The sequence below is a fragment of the Ursus maritimus genome, unplaced genomic scaffold (assembly GCF_017311325.1).
Source record: "Ursus maritimus isolate PB19 unplaced genomic scaffold, ASM1731132v1 scaffold_4, whole genome shotgun sequence".
Lineage (NCBI taxonomy): Eukaryota > Metazoa > Chordata > Mammalia > Carnivora > Ursidae > Ursus > Ursus maritimus.
Window position 1 is genome coordinate 62282859 of NW_024426552.1, and position 19749 is coordinate 62302607.

Sequence of the window (19749 nt, forward strand, 5' to 3'; positions counted from 1 at the left end):
AGACTTTAACATTCAAAATCTCATCTACTAAAAGTACATTAATTTTTTAACGAAGACTATTAGGTCAAAAGATAAAAAACTTGGGCCTAGAGGTTGATTACTAGAGAAGCCAACATACACCATCTGATGTGAAGTGTCAGGGGTTTGTGGACCCTGAGAGATCTAAGGGGACCTCGAGATCTAAGGCTGAAAACAAACGAGCCTCTGCGCTGAGTGGCTAAGTCAAAAATAATGGCAGCCTCTAACCATTGAAACCATAGAGGAGTCTTTCCTGGGAACCAGGAGGAAAAGTTGTGGGTCTCATGTGAGTCTGCCAGATTATAATCACCATCACCATATGTGATTATTTCCTCACTTTAAAAGTAATCATATTTGGTAAAAGACAGTTTGGAAAATGGAGGAAAGTAGAAAGGAACTTTGTCTCCTCTCTTAAAGACTAAAGACAGCTACCGTTAACATGTGGGTAATTCTTTCACTCTTTTATTCCTCACATAGTGTTTTTGTTGTATTTTGTTTTCTCAAATCAAAATAAAATTTTGTTGCAAAAATGAAAGCAATACAGAAAAGTGTAAAAGAGAAAGTATAAATTGCTGGAAATCCCACACCACAGGCATATCTGCTGCTAACATTTCAGGAGACATCATTACAGATCTCTCCCTTGCCTCTCTCTCTTTCTCAAGCTCTCTCAATCTGTCTCTCTCTTTCTCTCTCCCCATTTTTCCTTCTCAATACTATATATCGCTGCTTTGGAATGTAACTCAACAATGGGACCATCTTTCCATGCTAACAGATAGAGAAACATTATTTTTGCAGAGTATTTTCTTGTATGTGCAATGAATTTCTGAAGCCAGTTTCCTACTGACAGACATTTTGACTTTTTGTTTCTTAACACTTTGCTTTTATAAAACAACGTGATAATAAATATTTTTGTACATATATCTTTATCCTTTTCTCTGTTTATATCTTTAGGAAAAAATCACAGATTTAGATTTATTGTGTAAAAAACTCTTTTTTAAAATTTTGTTATGTATTGTCAAATTGTTCTCCAGAGAGATAAGAATGGTCTTTTCCCTACAGCCTCACTAACAGTCGGTATTTCTAATTTGTTAAATTATTTGCCAATCTGAATCAACCAAAAATATCTTATTTTTGTTTCATTTTGTGCATAAGACTTTATTGTCTTTTTCTACAGTTTTAACCTTATAATAAAGATGACAGGAGATTAATATTCTTTAATTATACAGAAGTCCTACCTATTAATAAAAAGAAAAAAAAAACCCACATAACAAAAACCACCTGCTAAACAAATGAGCAAAGAGCTTCAACGATTCATAGAAGAAATATAGTTTTTAAAAAATTACAAATGTACCTGAAACTGATGTAACATCGTCTGTAACTACACTTCAATTTTTTAAAAAAGTCAGGTAGACAGGTTTTTTGTTTTTTCTTTCTTTCTTTTTTTTTTTTTTTTTTTGAGAGAGAGAGACAGAGAGATCCTATGAGAGAGAGAGAGCAGGGGGGAGGGGTAGAGGGAGAAGCAGGCTCCCCACTGAGCAGAGCCTGATGTGAGACTCCATCCCAGGGCTTTTGGATCATGACCTGAGCCAAAGGCAAATGCTTAACTGACTGAGCCACCCAGGCACCCTAAGTAGACAGTTTTGAAATGTAAAGAAAAATTTTTAATTTAAAAATAAAAATTATAAATATTAGAAAAATATATTTGCATATTAAAGAAACATTTTTTAATGTTTTTTATTACATTATTTTAGTCAACATACAGTACATCCCTGGTTTCTGATGCAAGGTTCGATGATTCATTAGTTGCATATAACACCCAGAGCACCATGCAATATGTGCCCTCCTTACTACCCATCACCAGCCTATCGCATTCCCCCACCCCTCTCCCCTCTGAAGCCCTCAGTTTGTTTCTCAGAGTCCATAGTCTCCCATGCTTCACTCCCCCTTCTGATTACCCCCCCTTTCTTTATCCCTTTCTTCCCCTACCGATCTTCCTAGTTCTTATGTTCCATAGATGAGAGAACAATTTTTTAACAGTATTTCGTGCTGGCAACCTTGTGGTGACACTGGCTCTTTTATGGTGCTTTGTTATCTTTTTAAAATTTTATTTTCAAATAATCTCTACACCTGGCATGGGATTCGGACTCACAGCCCCCAGATCAAGAGTTGCATGGTCTATGGACTGAGCCAGCAGGTGCTCTTCTCTGGTTTTCTACGCTGAAAATTGTGAATTGGCTGGACACCTCAGAAAGGCATTTGAAATTACTATTGAGAATCATAAAGTGCTCATATTTTTTAAATATAGTAACTCCATTTCTAGAACTACATTCTAAGATAATAATCAGATGTGCACACAAGTAATGGACTTCTAAATGTCTCATTGCGGTAGTATAATCCCCAAATGTGGGGAGTACCTATGTGTCTAACAATAAGGGAAAGGTTAAGTAAATGATAATAAATCTATTATTTTTGATCCTGGGTAGCCATGAAAAGTTGCATTTCTGAAGGGTAGTTTATCAGCCACAATGTAACAAAGTTAAACGGCAGAAAGCAGTATATGCGACTGACTAGGAAGCAACGCGTGTTCGTGTTTGGTGCCGGGAAGACAGGCTGATTGCTTCGTGTATGCTTCACACGTGAGTAGGTTAATAGTTGTTACGTCTGGCTGGTAGGATAGCAAGGGATTATTAACTCCTTCATGTTTCACAATTTAATTTTGAGCACTCGTATTAGTTTCCTGTAGCTGCTGTAAGAAATCACCACAAACTTAGTGGCTTAAACAGCAGAGATTTGATCCCTCCTAGTTCAAGAGCCCAGAGGTCTGAAATCAGTTTCACGGGCCGAAATCAAGGTGTGAGCAGGGCCGTGCTCCTTCCAGAGACTCCGGTGGTGGGGCGGGGGAGGGGGCGGCGGCGCGGAAGTGTAGCTCGCTTCTTCCAGCTTCCGGTGGCTGCCAGCACTCATGGCTTGTGGCCACATCACTCCCATCTCTGCCCCTGTGATGGCACTGGCCTCTCCTTTTGGTCTGTGTCAGATCTCCCTCTGCCTCCCTCTTATAAGGATAGCCGTGATTGCATTTAGGGCCCATCCGGTTAATCCAGGATCATCTCCTCTCAAAACCTTTAATTGAATCACATCTGCCAAGACTCCTTTCCCAAATAAAGTAACATTGACAGGTTCCAGAGATTTGGGCCTGATATCTGGAGCAATTTTCAGCCTACTATATTACATGTTAATTTTATCAGAAAGAAAAGTTCATTTTAGGAAAAATTCAATTTTGTTCAGATTGATTCAGCTAGAATTATTACACCCAAAAGAAAAGTTGCTGATTTGGGATTTTTGGAGAAGGCAGTTTAGAGAGGTGTTCAATTTTATACTAAATTTATATGGAAATAACTTCTTTGTGTTATCAGACTCCCTCATTCAATTGCAAGCTTCCTGAGGACAGAAGCAGTGTTCATTTTGTTCGTTATTGTGTTTCCTTTCCCTGCTCTCTAGCTACTGGAAAATGCTTACCTAGTAAGCCTTTGCTGACAGGTTTGTGGACCCACACACCTCGTTTGAAATATCACTTGGAATGGGCTACTAGTGGGTGGCAGTAGGCAAAAGCAGACTGGCTGGGAGCTCAAGATTGCTGCAAACCAGGGAAAGGGGGAGCAGTGGCCACTGCCCTTGGTTTGCCTAGGACCTATATCCCAGGAAACCCTTAATCTCAGGCAGACCAGGATGACGGGAAATTGCAGATGGGCCAGGTCACGTAATTCTAGCCGGGGCACAGGGCTGCAAGCACCTGACTCCTGGGGTGCCACAAGGACCAGGTTCCAGCACTCTCTGCTGACGAAATCCAAAGGCAGAGACATGAGTGGTGGTGAAACAAGAAAGGAATTTATTTCAGTGAGGTCAACACCGGGGAGACCACGGACTAGTGTCTCCAAGACCGTCTACAAAGTCCCGAAGATACTTTCCAGGTTTATACAAGGAAAATGTGGGGCAAAGGTGGGTGAGTACATGCAGGTGGGCAGCGAAGGTCAAACAGATCTTTGTCTTGGGGTCAGTCATATGGGGTCTTGCTGGCTTAGGGCAGTCCTTCTGGCCAGAGGAGTGGTTTTATTCCCCTCAGAGGATGCTTTGCCCACAGGGTCTTTTGCCTGAGTTGAGATAAGCTGGAAAGAAGAACTTAACTCAAAGTTTGAGGTCAAATAGAGGTAGTTGAAGTTCTCTGTCACAATCAGGCTTGTTCCACATGTGTGACAAAGATGGAAAGGTATAAGGACTGTCTGGAAGGACACACAGAGTTTGCCTCTGGAGACAACCTCTGAAGGTCTGTGGTCGTCAAGAAGACTTTCTTCCGTGTATTCCTCTGAATACTTTCATTTTTTAAATGATCTGCATGAATTACTTTTTAGGCTAATAGATTAAAATAATTTACTGAGTTGTAGCTGGGGCACAACTGGAAAGGAGAGGCATGGGTTGTTTGTTCCCCCTGGTGACAGGACTGCCCAGGCAGCAGGACTTGAGCTCTAAGGGTGACAGTGGTGTTCAGGTAAACAGATAAAACGAGAGCAAGGGGTCCACCAGAAGGAGAGAGAGTCCAGTCTTGGACCAGGTCCTCAAAGGGCAGGAAGCCGATCTCATTGATACTGATTGGAAGAGAATAAACAGTCACAGATTCATCCTAGGTCTTTTAAGATTTAACTCGTAGCCAGATTAGCTTGGCAAAAGTTGAGTGAAATTCTCTTTCAGGCAAAAAATTGGGGTAGGCAAAGTTTCATCTCCCCTCCCCTAATTCCCTGATGATAGGTTCAGCCAACCTAATGGGGGAACATAGAGCTAAAAACAAGTTTGTAGGACTGGACCCCTCCAGGAGAAACTACAGGATCTAGAGGGCTTCTAATAGGATGGGGAGAGGCTGTGAACAATGAAATAAACAAGAATCCCAAATGGGACCTGCAGGCATCGGGGGAGGACCCGCCCAGCCTCTCAGAACAAAGATGACTAACAGCTTCCTAAAATATCAAAGAAACTTTCCATGAGGGCTATTAAATTGACCTGCACCTTTATTCCCCAGACACATTTTTAGAAAAGGGGGGGGTACTGTACAAAGTTTGCCGAGAGGAAGAGAGGCTTCCCACCCGTCCACCTTTGCAGGATAGAACGTGGGAGGGTCCACACTGCATTCCACAGCCCCTCCTTCCTCAGGAGCTTCTCTCCCCTGGCCCCCATTACGAATTTCTCAGGAAGAAAGCAGGGGTGTCAGGGTTCCTACTCCAGGCCCCATTCTTGTTCCCACCCTCCACCTCCTCCGTATCTCAAAAATTGAGGGTTGTAACAGAGATCATGCTTATGCTGGTTCTGTTCTCAGGCTTGCACCCCCACCTGAAGATTGGGACACCTGTGACCATGACCCTCCCGGTTCCTCATTTCTCCCACCAATGCTTAGGAAGCAAAATCTCAAGTTTTCCTGCTCAGAGAATGTTGACAATCTTTTAAAACAGTTGGTGTTCTTGTATGTTTTACTTCAATTAAATTAAAAGGGGAGGGGAGAAGGGAGAGAAGAAAAGGGGGAAAAATTGGTGGACAAAGCCCTGGCATGATGTCCCACATAGATGGAATATAACAAATTCAACAAATATGGAGGAAGTGCCGACTGGGTGCCAGGCACTGCTCTAGGCTCTAGGACTCATCACATCCCTGCACCTGCAGAGCTTACGTCTAGCATGGGAGACAATAAGCAATAGACTAATCAATAAGTATGTGATATCATATCAGTAATGGTGGGGAGGGCTGTGGTAAACAATGGAGACAAGTAAGGGAGGCAGGAAGTCCAGGCCAGGCAGCCCTTAGGACTTCTGCTCTAAGTTAGAGCAGAACAGACCCAGCACATGTGGCCTAGGGTAGGGCCTGGCCTAACAGAAAGTGCCCAGTACATTTCCTTCTACTTTTCTGTACCTAAAAACTCTCATTGCTGAGGGTATGAGCTTCAGCCTTTACACACAAGCAAAAAAAGGCTGCGGAAGCCTGAGCAGAGGTGAACCATATGAGAAAACCACACCACACTAGGACCTTCTTTCTGGCTGTATTGCAGGTGGCGGCATCTATCAAAGTAAAGAATGTATTCCTGATTTTACTTTTCCTTATATACAAATGGAAAGCAAGTTTCTGGCACTGGGAGGAAATTCAAGACTGTGTAAGGCACGTATGCCTGTGAACTCAAGGTCGTAAAGATTGACATGAGCTCAGGAGCTCTCTTTAAAGTGTGTCTTGATCTAGGTGGGGTTACACGGGTGTGTGCATATGAAAAAATGCATGGGGCTCTAGCTTAAGATTGGTGTGTTTTTAACGTACGTAAAGCATACCTCAGTAAAAAAAAAAAGATGTGACTACCATTGACCTTGCACTTAGGTACTGCTCCCACACTGGCAGTTCTCAAGCACTCCGCTGCTGCACTGGAAGGGGACCCCTTGAGCCTGGCCACAGGCAAGACAGCTTCTCAGGGCAGGGTACCAGGCATCTGCCCAGGGACATCTTTATCATGCAGAAATTTTGGGCAAGCCTGTGATCGCACTGCCTTTACGAATGCCCTTGGCTCTCCTTGAGGGCCCTGGGCAGGTGGGAGTGATGCAGGCTGGCTGGGTCCTCCGACCCAGAGTGGGGGGTCCCACAGGACCAGCCAAGAGGGTCCTTGGCTTGTCAGAGGATGGAAGTCAAAATGCAAGCCAAGAAGAAGTGAGAGTAGAGTTTATTGAAGACATAGAGAGAGTAGATATGGACAGAGCATTTTCCAGAAGACCTAGAAAGAAGAAAAGAGTGAGTCTCATCTTTCCGTGGGGCCTGGGGTTTTTATTGAGGACGGTGGTTTGGTGCACGTGTCCTCTCAGTAATCCAGGAACAAAGGCTCCATAAGTCCCTTATGCCCTGGAGGAGGGGGTCTTGATGAGTCAGTGGTCTTGGAGACTGGTCATGACAACTCCACCAGGTCCCTCCTTACGTGTCATTGTGCTGGAAGACTCCAAAGAGATCATTAACTTCTCTCCCTTTGCAAGGAGGACGTATGTTATCTGTTCTGTAAGGCCTGTGTAAGGCGAGGGGCGTAGGACCTAGCAAGAACAGAAGCAGGAAAAGGAGCAAAAAAAAAAAAGGGCTTTTTTTTCCATGTGGTCCCTTTGGTTTCCCTGTTTCAGGAGAACAAATACCCACACAGGAAACAACAAGAGAGCACGTCCAGGCGAGACCATCAGGTCTCAGAGACAAAGTTCTTACCCTGCTGAGAAGGCTCGTCTTCCCTGCTTCCTCACATCAGCATCTATGACAGTAGATGAGCCACTGAGTAGTGAGGTCATGGAATAGTGTCAGGTCAGGTAGGGAGTAGCTGTTTGCCCCCAAGAAGACAGCTGGCTGAGTAGACATGGAGCCACCCGTCATCTCCGTCTCTCTGTCTCTGTCTCTTTATCTCTCCCAGTGTGAATCTCTGTCATTCTCTGCCACTACCACACACCCAAGATTCTACACCTTTTTCAGATACCTAACGACCTTCTGAGGACACACACAGACCTGAGCAATCCACGTGTCACCGTGTGCACTTATTGTAGACACTTCGCATCACGAACCCTCGGATTTTAGTTGTTGGTTTTTACTAGAAAAGCATGCCTCTTGGAAGGATGATCTCTAGGCCTGGTTGGGAGGCTGGTGTACCAGAAACCTAAATAAAGCCAGGAGACACGGTGGGTGTCCTCCCTCTCAAGTACTCACTGGGCTACTTCACGTTCTTCTCCACAGGCAGCAGTGTCGCATTGCCCGGAGGAAGGCCAACTGGCCCGAATCCAAAATGTTATTCAGGAGCTTCCCCCATCCCATTATAGGTAAGAATCCTTGGTAATGGATGTCTACAGCCTCTCAAGGTGGTATAATACCAGAGATGCAGGCTGGTGTCATAAAAGGGAACAAGTTCAGTGGACAGTGACTCTCCTGTGGCATTTTGAGGTGGGTGAACAGGTCAACTTTTATCAGAGTGCGTTGGTGCCTACCCAGGGACATTGGCAGGAAGGGGAGGCCCATGTCCTATTTACTTGTGGGGCCCTCCTCAGACTCTCACTGGAAGTCATTCTGATCACAAAAGCCAGCCTCACTGGCTGTGATATCCGAGCTTCTTACCCAGATTCATAGCATAAGCAAATTTCTGGAATCCAGGACGGTTTTTAAATAGGGTTTGGCTGTAGCTCTTGAGCTTTTAGTTGACTGATCTATTTGCTCATCAGTACCATCCCCCACATCATCCCATCCTTCCATTTTTTTCTCACAGTTTAGCCCCTCATCTTACCACCTTTTCCAGGTTCTCTAAGCCTTTTTTTTAACAAGGGGAAAGATTTTGATGTGGTATAAGAAAGAACTTCTTACGGTAACAGATGTCATTCATCCATGAGATGAGTTCTCTAACTAACAAGGACCAAGTTATCCATAGCTTGGAGAATTCCAGAAAGAGCAGAGATAAGAACAAGTTTCAAGATTGTGGGCAGCAATGGTGGCCTGGGTAAAAGGAGGCCCAGGGAGCTGTCTCTGGTTCTCCAACAGCCTCGGCTGACTTCTGACAAAACCATACCCCTTCTCCACCCTGGGCCAGTGTGCCTAGAGCCAAGAAGATTATTTCCATCAATCTTGATAGCTTCCTGATATTCCTCCAAAATTCATGAGATAGAAATATTTAGACTCTCTTAAATCCAAACTTAGAAATTATCTCCAGATGTCAGGCTTTACACAGGCAATGAAGTTTCTAACTTTGTTAAAAAAAAAAAAAAAAAATGAACCATTACAGGACCTTGGAATACCTGATTCGACACCTGGCCCACATTGCCTCCTTCAGCAGCAAGACCAACATGCATGCCAGGAACCTGGCCCTGGTGTGGGCGCCAAACCTGCTCAGGTAACCACCACACCCTCACCCTCTTACCACCCCATGGGCTCAAAGCAGCCCACCAACTGAAACGAAGACTGGATTCTTCAAAACTGAAGCCCCTTGAAGACAAACCTGTAGCTAAGTGGTTATTTGTAACACATGTAAATTAAGACGATTTTAATAGCCTGAGCTCTTTGTCTGCTATCCTGGCAACTCTGGGTTCCAAAGGCGTTTTCTGGTTACAACCAGCATGTGGCTAAAGTTACGGGTCTGTATGTTATAATTTCTTGAAAAGGCCTTTCTTATCTTTAGGGCTCATTGGCTTTTGTTGGTTTTGGTGGGGTCACTGCTTCATAGGACTTCCTAAATGATGGCCTGACCCACAGAACAATTGGGTGGGGGTGGAAAGAAATCCGATGCAGAAATAATCAATTCCTGTATATTCACAAATACAGTTTATAGTCTAGCAATGTATGGTACCTGGTAATTGTTTTCCAAATTTGTTCAGTGTGTTGGGCTTCACAGCCTTTGGAGAGTCCTTTCAATAGGTCTTAAATAGTTCAAATATTCTAGAGGTTAACAAACTGTATACATTTAGGAAATGGGGCTTGTACCGGCTCTCCCGACTGCTTTCCGTTGGGGGGTGGACTCACTCACTGAATGTGTTTCATCCATAATTTAGGTCCAAAGAAATCGAAGCCACTGGTTGCAATGGAGATGCGGCTTTCCTTGCAGTTCGGGTCCAGCAGGTGGTGATTGAATTCATATTGAATCATGTGGATCAAATCTTTAACAACGGCACGCCTGCGTCCTTGGAGAACAACGGTAATGGCTTCTTCTGGCACACTCCCCACCAGGCCATCCTTCTTCTTTGCCTTACTCACGGGGCCCAAGAAGAAGTTAGGGTGGGCTTGCTTCTAGCTCTGAGTGTTGGCTGTGTGTGGGCTGACTGCTCCGTGTGTCAGCGTCTGGGGATCGTGCATACGTGTATGTTGGGCTGTGTGCAGCAAGATGCGTTCGTGGGTGGCCGTAGCAGTGAGCAGTTGCACACATGACCTATGCCTTGAATGCAGAGTTCTGCCGTGGAATAATCTATTGGTTTTAGTGAGTTATTTAACTTTCTGGATTATTATCTACAGGTAACATTCCTCCCTCACCTTTACTGTCATTGTGGTATTTCAGAAGACCCTTACATCTTCCTCTTGGAGTTTTCTGTGAATGTGCTAAGAGGCAGCATGGCCATACGCACATGTATATTCAGAATGTGTTCTCTTCGCAAACGTTTGAGTGTTTGCTTTGTTCTGTCCCGCACCAGGCACTAGGCATACAAAAATGAGTGTGTGTTTGTGGGCATGCGTACGCAGAGACTGGTTAGCGCTGAAACCCTGTGTGGCCATGTTGGTGAGAAAGATAGAGCTTTTGAGGCTGGACGTGAGAAGGTGCAAGACTATGATTCCCGGTAGCTCTCATAATGATATAATGCACACTAGGAGTGAATTGGTTTCTGTTGCTTGGACTCCTGTGAGCTTAATTTGTAAAAATCAGAAAATCTAGTTGGTCAAGAAGCCTTGTAACTATCACTTGTGTGAGTTTTCCAACATTAACATACGTCACAATCACCTGGAGGGCTGTTCAAACACAGATTACTGGACCTAATCCCCAGAACTTCTGATTCGGTGTGTCTGGAATGCTGCTGATAATTTGTATTTCTAATGAGTTTTCAGGTGATGTTGCTGCTGCTGGTCAGGGTCCACACTCGGAGAGCCAGTGGTGTATGAGAACCCTATCTGCAAAATATTTGTGTTCGCTGATTAAAGCATTCTTTTCTAGTTTAGCTAATGTAGTTGGAAAAAACAAGCATAACCATCAGAATAATCAATTGCAGTTAACATCCAATTCTGATTCCCGGTATAATTGTTCCCACCCCTACCCGTCCTCTATGTGGTTTGTAACCTTCCTTTGAAAAAATTTTTTATTGAAATAAAATTCACATAGCATAAAATTCACCATTTTAATCATTTTAAAGTATACAGTTCAGTGGCTTTTAGTGTAGTCACAGAATTGTGCAACCATCACCACCATCTAATTTCAGAACATTGCATCACTCCAGAAAGAAACCCCATACACATGAAACAGTCTCTGCACATTTCGCCCTCCCCTGAGACCCTGGCAGCCACAAAGCTACTTTCTATTTCTAGGGATTTGCCTCTTCTGGACATTTTATATAAATGGAATCATACAACATGTGGTCTTTTGTGACTGACTTCTTTCACTTAGCACATGTTCCCTGAGTTTGACCCATATTGTGACGTACGTCAGTGTTTCCTCCCTTTTTATGGATGACTAGTATATCTCCTGTTGTATGCCTAATCTACATTTTGTTTATCCATTTGTCACTTGATGGCCATTTGGGTTGTTTCTACTTTTTGGTTATTAAGAATAATGCTGCTGTGAATACAGGTTTTTGTGTGAACACACGTTTTCGATTCTCTTTGTTATATACTTAGGAGTGGCTAATGTTTCTTTTATCTTTATTTTAACCTTCCCACTATAGATGTGTTTTTTATCGTAAGCTATATAAATCCTTTTGGAAGGTAGGTGAGAAGATGCATGCATTCATTCATCCTTTTGAATCAACCGGTAAATTATTGGGGACTTATTCTATGCCAGGAACGATTGCAGGCGCTCCCTGTACATGATCTTGTGGGCTTATCACAACCAGAAAGTTGTTATCGACCTTATTTTATATGCGAAGAACCAGAGAACCAGAAAAGCTTAGTATCTGCCCAAGGCCATACAACTAGTAACTTTGACACTGAATGTTGAATCTAATTTTTCAGCCCATTGCTCTTTCCTTAACTCTATGCTGTCTCTATGAAGGGGAAAAAAAAACAGGAAAATAGGCCAATAAACCATTGTGGAGAAGTAATGACTTTTGGGAAATGTTCTTCTCAACAGCAGGTCCTATCCACGACTACTAGTGTTAAAGCTGTTCCTGATTCCAGCCTGGAAATGCCTGTTCTCTTTGTGACCATTGCCTGATCATCTTTTGTACTGTACACTAAAATCCAAATCACTCATGAGTCTTTAACTCTTGATTGCCTCTAATACTTATTATACAATGCAGTTCATTTAAATGTTCTTGTCATGAATTCGTATTGACTGGTAAGATAGCATCGTTAATGTTTACACAAAATGGAAGAAGCCATACCCTTTGGAATTTCAGATTTGGAAATAGGGCTCTATTTCAAATTGGAAAGATTTTAGTAGTCATAGAATCCAATACTTTTGTTTAATAAATCAGATCAATGAGGCCAGAGAGATTGTGATGTACCCAAGATTCATTAAAACATAAATATGCGGGGCGCCTGCGTGGCTCAGTCATTAGGTGCCTGCCTTCGGTTCAGGTCATGATCCCAGGGTCCTGAGATCGAGCCCCTCTTTGGGCTCCCTGCTCGGTGGGGGGCCTGCTTCTCCCTCTCCCTCTGCCTGCTGCTCCCCTGCTTGTGCTCATGCTCTCTGTCAAATAAATAAAAATAAAATCTTTTAAACAAAACAAAACATAAATATGCATTGAGCAACTTCTAGGTGCCAGGAACTATTCTACACACTGTGGACACATCAGTGTGCAAAATGGCAAAGATCCTGCCGTGCAGAGAGCTATGGTCTAGTTGGGAAGGCAAGCAATATACAAGATTACAAATAAATAGATTATCACTTCAAAGACACGAAACAGCATGAGGGAAACACAGCAGGTTAATGCAACGGTCAGTGATTTGGTGGTGTTGTTTTGGTACAGAATGGCCATGGTCTCTGAAGAAGTGATCTTTGAACTGAGACGTTATGACAAAAGGAACCAGTCATGTGAGGATCTGGGGGACGAATGTTCCAAACACAGAGAATAGAGATTATAAAAGCTCTGAAATGGAAAGGGGCTTGGACTGGTACAGAAAGTAGGCCAGTGTGGCTAGAGCCAGTGGGGTCTCCAAAGTGGTGTGCCCCACCCTAGGGGGCACCAAAGACTGAAGTACTGAACCACGGGTGTTGGAAGAAACTATTAGCATTTCTTTTTCGTTTCTTTCTATTGTACATTTTGTAATTTCTATGATTTTGTGTTTTCTGTTATATATAACACTAATACAGTGGCATATATGTATAATTTATAATGGGAGTATACATTCAAAAATTTTTACTGTGTATTTTTGTAGACCACTGGGTCAGTGGGCAAAGAGGAGAGGGAAAGCAGATGGAAGGTCCTTGTAGGTCAAGCTAGGAGTTTGGTTTGTTCTCAGCGCCATGGGAAAGCATTTGAGGATTTTGAGCAGGGAGTGCAGAGTCCAAGCATTCTGACCGTGGTGTGAAGGAGAGATGGAAAGGCAGCAAGTCTGGAAGCAGGGAGACCAGTGAAGGAGCAATGGCAGGTGGGCAATCATGGTGGCCTGGACTAGCATGTTAGCAGTGGACGGAAGGAAGGTGGCTAGATTTGGGATGCATTTTGGAGGTAAGAGTTATAGGACTTGCTTATAGGCTGGATGTGGGGGGAGGTGGTGCATCAGAAAAAGGAATGAATGAAAAATAACTCCTCCAGATTTCGGCTTACAGCTGGGTGGTCCATGGCGCCATTTACTGACTTGGCCAAGATGGGAGGGGGTAGCAGTTTAGTGGTGAAGAGCAGCCATCACAAGCTGTGTTATGAAATGATTGGTAAGTTAGAGATGCGTGTTAAACATCTAAGCAGAGACAATGAGCAGGCCTTAGGACACTGCAGCCTGAAACTAGGGGGAGAGGTAAGTGCTAACCCAACCGAGCTCTCCTGACTGGGCAGTGTAGGTTCCTCCCACTGATCCAGTTGCTCCCAGAATGATTGAAATTTTTAAGTAAATAAATAATTAACAAATCATAAACAATCTAGAATGCAAATATTAAGAATATATAAAATTTAAATATTTTAACCTCCTTGAGATTAAGTTGGAAAGCTGCGTTAAAGTTGGAAACTTTACTGAAAAGTTTTTAGAATCATGGATTTACTTAATTGCAGTCCTGCTGAAAGACTGCCATGCTTTTCCTCCTGGAAGGACCCCAGTGTCGCACACTGTCTCTGTTTTCTACCAGGCCATTGGTCAGTGGTTTTATTTCCCTCCTCCCAGAGACGGTCATGCTCTGCAAAGAGAAATAGTGCCATCACGGTGCTTTCTGAAAATTAGGTGAGTCCTGTACCAAAAAAGATTGCTTTAGTCTCTGTTGGTCCAAGTTATCGTTGAGTCTCTTCACACCTTCTGAAGTTCCAAAAAACTGGCAAGGGTGCCAAACACCACACAGAGGCCAACTTAGACCTCCTCTTCTTTTACTTAGATCAAGGTTTCTCAATCTTGGCACTATTGACATTTCATGCTGGATAGTTCTTTTTTGTTTTTTTTTTGTTTGTGCGTGTGGTTGGGGTTTCTTTTCCTTTTCCATTTTCCACACTCAACAGCCCTCTTCAGTGCTCACAGCCCACCAGTGAGGAGGTTGGGCAATGGTTTGGGGCTGCCCGCTTCTCTGGCATGGGTCCACTGTGAGAGGCCCACAGAGAAGGGCCCGCCATTAGTGCAGCCCCATGCGCTGGTGCCGGCTAGCTCTTGGTGTGGGGCTGCGCTGTGCATTGTGGGATAGTTAGCAGCATCCTTGGCCTCTACCCACTAAATGCCAGTAGTACTCCCACACATGCTTATGACAACCAAAAATGTCTCCAGACATTGCCAAGTGTCCCTGGGGAAGGGGGGAGGGGGGCTACAAAATTGCCCCAAGTTGAGAACCAATGACTTGGAGAAAAGAGAGGACCCTGGACACCATTGATCTATCATCATCACTTCCATTTCTTAAAACAAAAAATAAAAACAAAAACAAAAACAACCCCCCCCCAAAACCATAGAAAGAAAAGATTAGCTTGCATACACTTAACACCACTGAGTAGTGAGTAAAAAGCCAGCTATCTTTTAGGAAATAGTATAGGCCATAAACTGTCTTTTCACCGCAGAGGTTAAACCTTAGTGATCTAGGGACAGTACAGGCGCCCACGTTAAATCGCCTTGGAGCGTGTGGTCTGCAGCTGCAGGGAGCAGGAACGGTCTCCTGCCCTGTTCTGGCTGAGCGAGGCCACACCTATGGCTGGACATACGTTCCCACCTGGCCGAAGTACTAGGCAGTAGATGCTCAATAAATGTTTTCCTATGAAGGAAGGAGAGAAGGGAGGGAGGGAGGGAAAAGTACAAGAAGTACAGGTTGCTTCCTGAAGCCCTACGTGCCTGCTGGCTGGCTGGCCATGAGGTTGCCAGTTTCCTATGTGCAGCCTCTGCCCCCAACCCCCAAAGTCCCCAGAAGCCTCCTGTCAGGGGGTCAGGAATGGAGGTGCTGTGGATGGGGAATCTGGCTATACCCAATGCACAGGCCTCCTTCCATGACTGAGCTCTTTTCTTTTTTGTATAGAAAACCCGCCCATCACGAAGAGCCTGACCTTGCCAGCTCTCTCCTTGCCCATGAAGCTGGTGAGCCTGGAGGAAGCCCAGGCCCGGAGCCTGGCTACTAACCATCCTGCTCGGAAGGAAAGGAGAGAGAATAGCTTGCCTGAAATTGTCCCTCCCATGGGCACCCTCTTCCACACCGTTCTTGAGTTACCAGACAACAAGTAAGCAGCATGCTCTTAAATTCTGGGGAGGATTTGGGTGGAGGGGGACAGAGGAGGTAGTCATATAGTCTCAGCATAGGTTGCAGGTCTGGATGTAAGGGAATATTCTGGAAGAGAAGGGAGCTGCCTCCACAACTCTCTCTCACTGGTGATTGATGTCTTCCCTCCCTGCCCCCAAGTTATCAAGACCAGCTCCCCATCAGAGATCCCTAAGTACCATGATGGGGGTGGGGCTCGGGCTCATAGGGGTCAAGAGTCATGGCTAAAATCCCTTTCTCCTTAGTTTAGACAAAACATCTTGACATTTTCAGAAGGAAGCTTGCTGAAATAAAAAACTTGACTCCCTCTCACCACCCTCCACCTCCAGGTGACATTATAAAAGCCGTAGAGATGAATGGAGGATAAGCTGACAAGCAGTGCCACTCTAGACTGAGAGCTCTGGGCAGGTGGCACTTGGGGACACATACGCCTGGCTTCCATGCCTCCTTCCATGTCCGTCAGAGCCCTCCTTCCCCTCCAAAACCAAACCAAACATCAGTTTTATTCATAGAATATTCTCTTTCTTCATTGCTTCCTCTGTTGTAACCCTGGTCTCCCCACATTCCCCTTCCCTTCTCGGCTTCACACCCTGCTGTAAAAAGTCGGCCGTGATTAAAGCAGGAGCCCCAAACTCTAGGCAGACAGTAGGCGGAAGGGCTGAAAAGCGAATTTTTCACTGGAGACTGTCGTCCTCAATGTTTGGTCAGTAGAAAGAGGTATGAAAATAGGCACCTCGGTCTTCTTGTCAGCATGATCCCCAAGATGGTGGCGCTATTTCCCTTTGAGGGGGGAGGAGTACTGCCATGTTACCCAGCGGAAGGGGTGCCTGTCACGGTGCATGTGCATTATGGCAATGGCACACCTAGATGTCACCTGGTGAGAAACCCCTCCACTTCCTGAAGTACATGGATCATGTTCTCTCGAGACTGAGCCCCATTATTTTGCTCCCTAAATCCCTGGAGAATAAGACTTCCACCCGGGGGTTAGAAAGGAGAGTACCCCAGGTGGACCATGAAGTGCATTTCTCTGTGCCTTAACCGCACATGGGTTCATCATACCCCAAGGTATGTGACCCTATAAAATACGTCCGTGGCCAAGTGCTTGAAAAAAACTGGGCTGGATTCAAAAGAAACCACCAAGCACTGCAGATCCATCTCTGATTCATTGTAAGAACATGTTGGGCTTGAGATCTGGATGTTCTCTGAGAACCCTGTGGAGAAAAGGCCCTTTGTGGAACCCACAAGTTGGAAGGTTTCATCGTGGAACTTTATGGAGTCTGATAGCTGGGAGAGCCAGAGCGGGGCAGGGCCTCTAGGGTGACCTCTGGTGGTGACCTCTGTTGGCCCCAGGCTCTCCAGAGCCAGTGTAGACTCTCCTTTTCCTGCCTCCTACTGAGGGAGCCTGGCAAGAGGCATCAGGGCAATAGAGTGAAGCCAGAGACACACTAATCGCCCCCCCAGCCCCCCACCCCCTCCGCCTTTCTCCGCAGCGATCTTTGACCACACCCTGCAGCCTCTGACTCTCCCAGGCCAGACCTTTTCCCAAGTCACTTTCTCATCTGCCCCCTTTTCAGTCCACGGAAGTCTTTGCCAGCCCTTTCCTCACCTGTGGATGACCAAGCAGAACGGCCAAAGTAGAGGGGGCATGATGGCACTGAGTTCTTTGGTCTTTGGTGTTTACTCCTTAAAAAATAGGTGTCTTTGAAAACCCAGAACTGCAGTGCTTACCAGAATTCCTACCAGAATTCCCAGAACTGTGTGCTTGCTTGTGATCTCCCAGTCTCCCACCCATCCTGCCTCTGTCTGCCCTCACCCCTGCCTTTAATAGCACACCTTTGCCCCTTCCCCTGAGGAATATGACAGCCTAGCTTAGTCGTCCAGGGCATCCCTAGACAGGGCCAGACTCGGGTTCAAACTGAGTTTTAGAGAGGAATTTCCTGAAACGTCAGAGCCATTCATAACCAAGAACGTGATTGGGCTATTCCTTCTCAATTTAAAGGTCCCAGTGAAATGACCAGTCACCAAACTAACCCTTTATTATGGCTTTATTATCCCTTTTTAGAAGAAAGCTCTCCAGTAAATCGAAGAAGTGGAAATCAATATTTAACCTGGGACGTTCTGGATCAGACTCCAAATCAAAGCTGAGTAGAAATGGGAGTGTATTTGTGAGAGGACAGAGGCTCTCAGGTAAGACTCACTAGCAGTTATGTTATATCAGATATATATTATATCAGAAAAACTCCATTCAGTCCACCTCCTGAGTAGGAAAAACCCAGTTCTGCGCTACTGTTTCCCTCCTGTGTGTCTCCTCACTGCCTACACACAACACCTCACTTCTGACACTTCTGGTCACCAAATGTGTGGAGGTTTTTCCTCACAGCAAGCAACTCTCTGCTACACCACTGGCTGTTCTACAGCTTAGCTCAGTTCTGACACGGTCTATCCAGAGACAGCATCAGATCCCACAGGCTAAGGGCTCGTTCCCACAAGACGGCCCCCCACCCCGCACATTCACACACTTCAGACGCCAGTCACAAGCCTCGCTGTCACCTGTGCTTCTGACCAACCAGCTGTAGACTGGAGGTTCTAAAGACCCCTCCTCGGGTTCGATTAATTTGCTAGAGCAGCTCACAGAACTCAGAGAAACACTTCATTATGTTGACCAGTTTATCGAGGGATATGATGAAGGACACAGACAAACAGCCAGTTGAAGAGATATGTAAGGTGAGGTCTGGGAGGGTCCTGAGCACAGGACCTTCTGTCTACCCCACAGAGTTGGGGTGCGTCACCTCCCCCCCTGGTGTGGATGTGTTTGCTTAACTGGAGACTCTCTGAACCCCATACTATTGGGATTTTATGGAAGCTTATCTCATAGGCATAATCAATCATAAACTCCATTTTCAGCCCTTCTCCCTTCTCAAGAGAATAGGGGGTGGGGCTGAACATTCCAAGCTTCTAATCGTGGCTTGGTCTTTCTGGTGACCATCCCCCAACCAGGAGCCCACCCAGAGTGGCCTCATTAGAACAGAAGACACTCTTATCACCTAGGACGTTACAAGGGTTTTAGCAGCCCTGTGCTCCTAAAACAGGGACAGAGACCAATATAGATTTTCTATTTTATAAATATTTATTTATCATATATATGAGGGGATATATATATATACATATATATATATAGAGAGAGATATCCCCCCGCCCCCTGTAGCTCTGCTTCTTAGGTCTTTGATCATGTCAAACTCAATAGACCTGAAACATAAACTTAAAGATTAACTAGGGAGTCTTTTTTTTTTTAAATAATTTTAGATTTACAAAAAAAAGTTGCAGAAATAGTACACAGAGAACCCTTGCACCCTTCACGCAGCTGCTTTTGATGTTAACCATAACACAACGAACCAAGCCAAAGAATTAACATCAATATAATACTATCAAGTAATTTACAGACCTTACTCATAATTGACCAATTGTACAGCTAATATCCTTTTTCTGGTCCAGGGATGCACATTTCATTCAGTCGTCATGCCTCCTTAATCCCTCCAGTCTTGGACATTTCCTCGGTGTTTCTGACCATGACACTTTGGCAGAGTATGGCCATTTATTTTGTAGACTGTATTTCAGCCTGGGTTGTCTGGTTTTTCCTGATCTGACTGAAGTTATGAATGTTGTGCCTGTCTCCGCGTGTCTGGTCAGGAGGCACATGGTGTCAATCTCTTTTTGCTGGTGGTGTTGACTTTGGTCACTTGCTTAAAGCGCTGGCCCATGTAAAGGTACTATTTTCTCCTTTCTAATTAACAAGTATATTGTGGGAGATATTTGAGACTATGAAAATATCCTGTTTCTCATTATACTTTCATCCCTGAATTTTAGCATCAATCAATGGTTCTTGCCTGCAAACGTTATTGCTGCTATTTTTTTTTTAAGATTTTATTTATTTATTTGACAGAGAGAGGGAGAATAGAAGCAGGGGGAAGCAGCAGAGGGAGAGGGAGAAGCAGGCTCTCCTCTGAGCAGGGAGCCTGACTTGGGCCTCGATCCCAGGATTCTGGGATCATGACCTGAGCCAAAGGCAGACTGAGCCACCTGGGTACCCCAAAAGTTATTACTGTTATTATAACAGCTTTTACTGTGGTGTTTGCCGAATG

The 19749-nt window shown here is 44.7% G+C and overlaps 1 protein-coding gene and 1 non-coding gene across 2 annotated transcripts in view; one reads left to right on the plus strand and one right to left on the minus strand.

Annotated features, from left to right (window-relative positions):
* ARHGAP31 (Rho GTPase activating protein 31) overlaps positions 1-19749 on the plus strand; it is a 101306-nt gene that overhangs the window by 65173 nt on the left and 16384 nt on the right. The window contains exons 4-8 of the mRNA XM_040621295.1: positions 7795-7877; positions 8828-8935; positions 9591-9733; positions 15374-15572; positions 17673-17797. Coding sequence (XP_040477229.1) covers positions 7795-7877; positions 8828-8935; positions 9591-9733; positions 15374-15572; positions 17673-17797 — 658 coding nt within the window. The remainder of the gene's footprint in view (positions 1-7794; positions 7878-8827; positions 8936-9590; positions 9734-15373; positions 15573-17672; positions 17798-19749) is intronic.
* On the minus strand, positions 14372-14508 carry LOC121100544. The gene has a single exon (XR_005832301.1). It is a non-coding gene; the product is annotated as a small nucleolar RNA SNORA42/SNORA80 family (small nucleolar RNA).